The 2,603-nt window shown below is 54.5% G+C and overlaps 1 protein-coding gene across 1 annotated transcript; it reads left to right on the top strand.

The window, feature by feature from the left end:
* The first annotated feature begins 228 nt into the window (after nt 1-228).
* NEUROG2 (neurogenin 2) lies at nt 229-1,071 on the top strand. Its single transcript, XM_069459200.1, has one exon. The coding sequence runs from the start codon at nt 229-231 to the stop codon at nt 1,069-1,071; it is 843 nt and encodes a 280-aa protein (XP_069315301.1).
* The last annotated feature ends 1,532 nt before the right edge of the window (nt 1,072-2,603 follow it).

A 2,603-nucleotide genomic window follows, 5' to 3' on the forward strand; every position in this document is an offset into this window, starting at 1 on the left:
CCGTGTCGCGGAGGTCACAGTCCCTTCCCAGGGGAAGAAGCCCGCGGAGTGCGGGACCCACCTGACTGGCGCTAGGTGACAACGAGGGGCGCCCCTGACCTTGGCTGGCTTTCGGTCCCAGCTACGTCTCCCCTCCGCGCCCGTCCGCGCCACTCTGCTCGGTGACACGTAGAACGTGCCAGTTTCTTTATTTACACCTCTTCCTCCTCCCCCGCTCTCTTCCGTAGGATGTTCGTCAAATCGGAGACCCTGGAGCTGAAGGAGGAGGAGGACATGCTGGTGTTGCTCGGCTCGGCCTCCCCGGCCTCGGCGGCCCTGACCCCGCTGTCGTCCAGCGGCGACGAGGACGAGGAGGAGGAGCCGGGCGCGCAGGGCGGGGCGCGCCGGCCGCGCGGGGCCGAGGCCGGGCCGGGCGTGCGGGGCGGCTCGGCTGCGGCTGCGGCGGCTGCGGTGGCGGCGGGGACCGAGGGCTGCCGGCCCGCGCGGCTGCTGGGGCTGGTGCACGAGTGCAAGCGGCGACCCTCCCGGGCGCGGGCGGTGTCCCGCGGCGCCAAGACGGCCGAGACCGTGCAGCGCATCAAGAAGACGCGCAGGCTGAAGGCCAACAACCGCGAGCGCAACCGCATGCACAACCTGAACGCGGCGCTGGACGCGCTGCGCGAGGTGCTCCCCACCTTCCCCGAGGACGCCAAGCTCACCAAGATCGAGACCCTGCGCTTCGCCCACAACTACATCTGGGCGCTCACCGAGACGCTGCGCCTGGCCGACCACTGCGGTGGCGGCGGCGCGGGCCTGCCGGGGGCGCTGTTCCCCGACGCGGCCCTGCTGAGCCCGGGGGGCGCGGGCGCCGCCCTGAGCAGCGGCGGGGACAGCCCGTCGCCCGCCTCCACGTGGAGTTGCACCAACAGCCCCGCGCCGTCCTCCTCCGCGTCCTCCAACTCCACCTCCCCCTACAGCTGCGCGTTGTCGCCCGCCAGCCCGGCGGGGTCGGACCTGGACTACTGGCAGCCCCCGCCGCGCGACAAGCACCGCTACGCGCCGCACCTCCCCGTGGCCAGGGACTGCGTCTAGAGCTGACGTCTCTGTGACCCACGCCGGGCCTTAGTGGCTTCCCTTTCCTGTCCCCAGCCGGGCCCTCCTCCCCTCCGCTGTCCCCACTTTCCACGCCCTGGAGGCCACCTCCCTTCACAGGGCTTGTTGCCTTCCTTGACTATATTCGTTCAGATGAGCTGTGATTTATTGAAGGTGTGATGGAGCTGGTGGCGTTTGGGGGCCTTCTTGAGACTACAAAGATGTTGGGGAGAGACGATGGTGGCGCAGCTGAGGAGTTTGCAGAGCGGACTGGCGCTCCTCCCCTTTCTCTGTGTCGCGGGAGGACTCGGCGCAGCGCGTGTGAATCTCCCAGGGGGAAAGCAACTGGTTCCTGCGATCCTTTCACCTTTGCTTCTACATAGAGATGTTAATGTCGAGTAGAAAGAACTGTATCTTAGCATCTGAATGATTTCACCGGTAATAATATTATCCACAGATTTGCAAGGCCTGGCATCTGCTTTCTTCCCATTGCTGTCTGCAGGCTGTGGGAATTTCACCTGTCAAACCAAACTTTCCCTCTCTGATGTGCACTTTGTTCCGTTTCCCAGATTCGTCACAATGCCCATTGTCCCGTCCTTCTCTCTCCTTTTTCTTCCCCATTTTGCCATCTGTCTCTTATGATTTATAAGAGGGGAAAAAAACTTGTTTTGTTAGAGGGGCAGGTTAGAAGTCATTGTATAATTTGTAGGCTTTGTCGTGATTGAATGAAAGCGTGGAAATTTAGGCTGAACTCTCTATCAAAAGGAAAAATGTGGAGGAAAAGGGAAAAATCAGGAGGGAGGATTGCTTCATGCATTATTTATCTCGACCTTTTAGGGGAGAAGGAACTCCCCCATTCTTTCAAGAGATTAAAAATAAATCAACAGTCTGAAAACCTAAGCAGACACGGAGCATTATCGGGATCAGCCACACACGTGTTCCCTTCTATTTATTATAAAGAAATTTTTCATGGGAAAAGTATGTATTTTTTTGTATATTCCACAGAGTTTATTCTAGTATGTATTTACATCTTGAAGAACAAGGAAATTGTTCTTGTGATTAAACTATAAATAAAGTATCTAATTTTCATAAGTTTTGTGTGTTGTAGTCTAACTTTTTCTTGATTATGTAGTTTGTGTTTGAGTTGCAAATGAGTTGTGTTTTTCTGAATTTCCTCCCATGTCAAATTGAATGTACTAGTTGTATTTTTTGGGCAATGTTCACGTGTAGGATTTCACTACGAAATTACAAGAAGCTGAATTATATTTAAGACATCAACACTGAAATAAGTAACTCTCAATACAAACACATACTTTGTTTTTATGAAATCAATTTCTGAGCAAATGAGAAAAAAAAAAGGAAAAGAATTAAAATGATAATGTCACAATAAGCCCCAAAGTTTAGAAAACATCACTGATTTTTGAAAATCGTGAAGTTGAAATTTCTTGGTGGGGAGTGTAGAAATTTGGTTCTTACACTTCTTTCAGCATCGGTTCTCTTCTGTAAACTGGGAAGGTTGGACAGTGGTCCCC

The sequence above is a fragment of the Eulemur rufifrons genome, chromosome 26 (assembly GCF_041146395.1).
Source record: "Eulemur rufifrons isolate Redbay chromosome 26, OSU_ERuf_1, whole genome shotgun sequence".
Taxonomy (NCBI): Eukaryota; Metazoa; Chordata; class Mammalia; order Primates; family Lemuridae; genus Eulemur; species Eulemur rufifrons.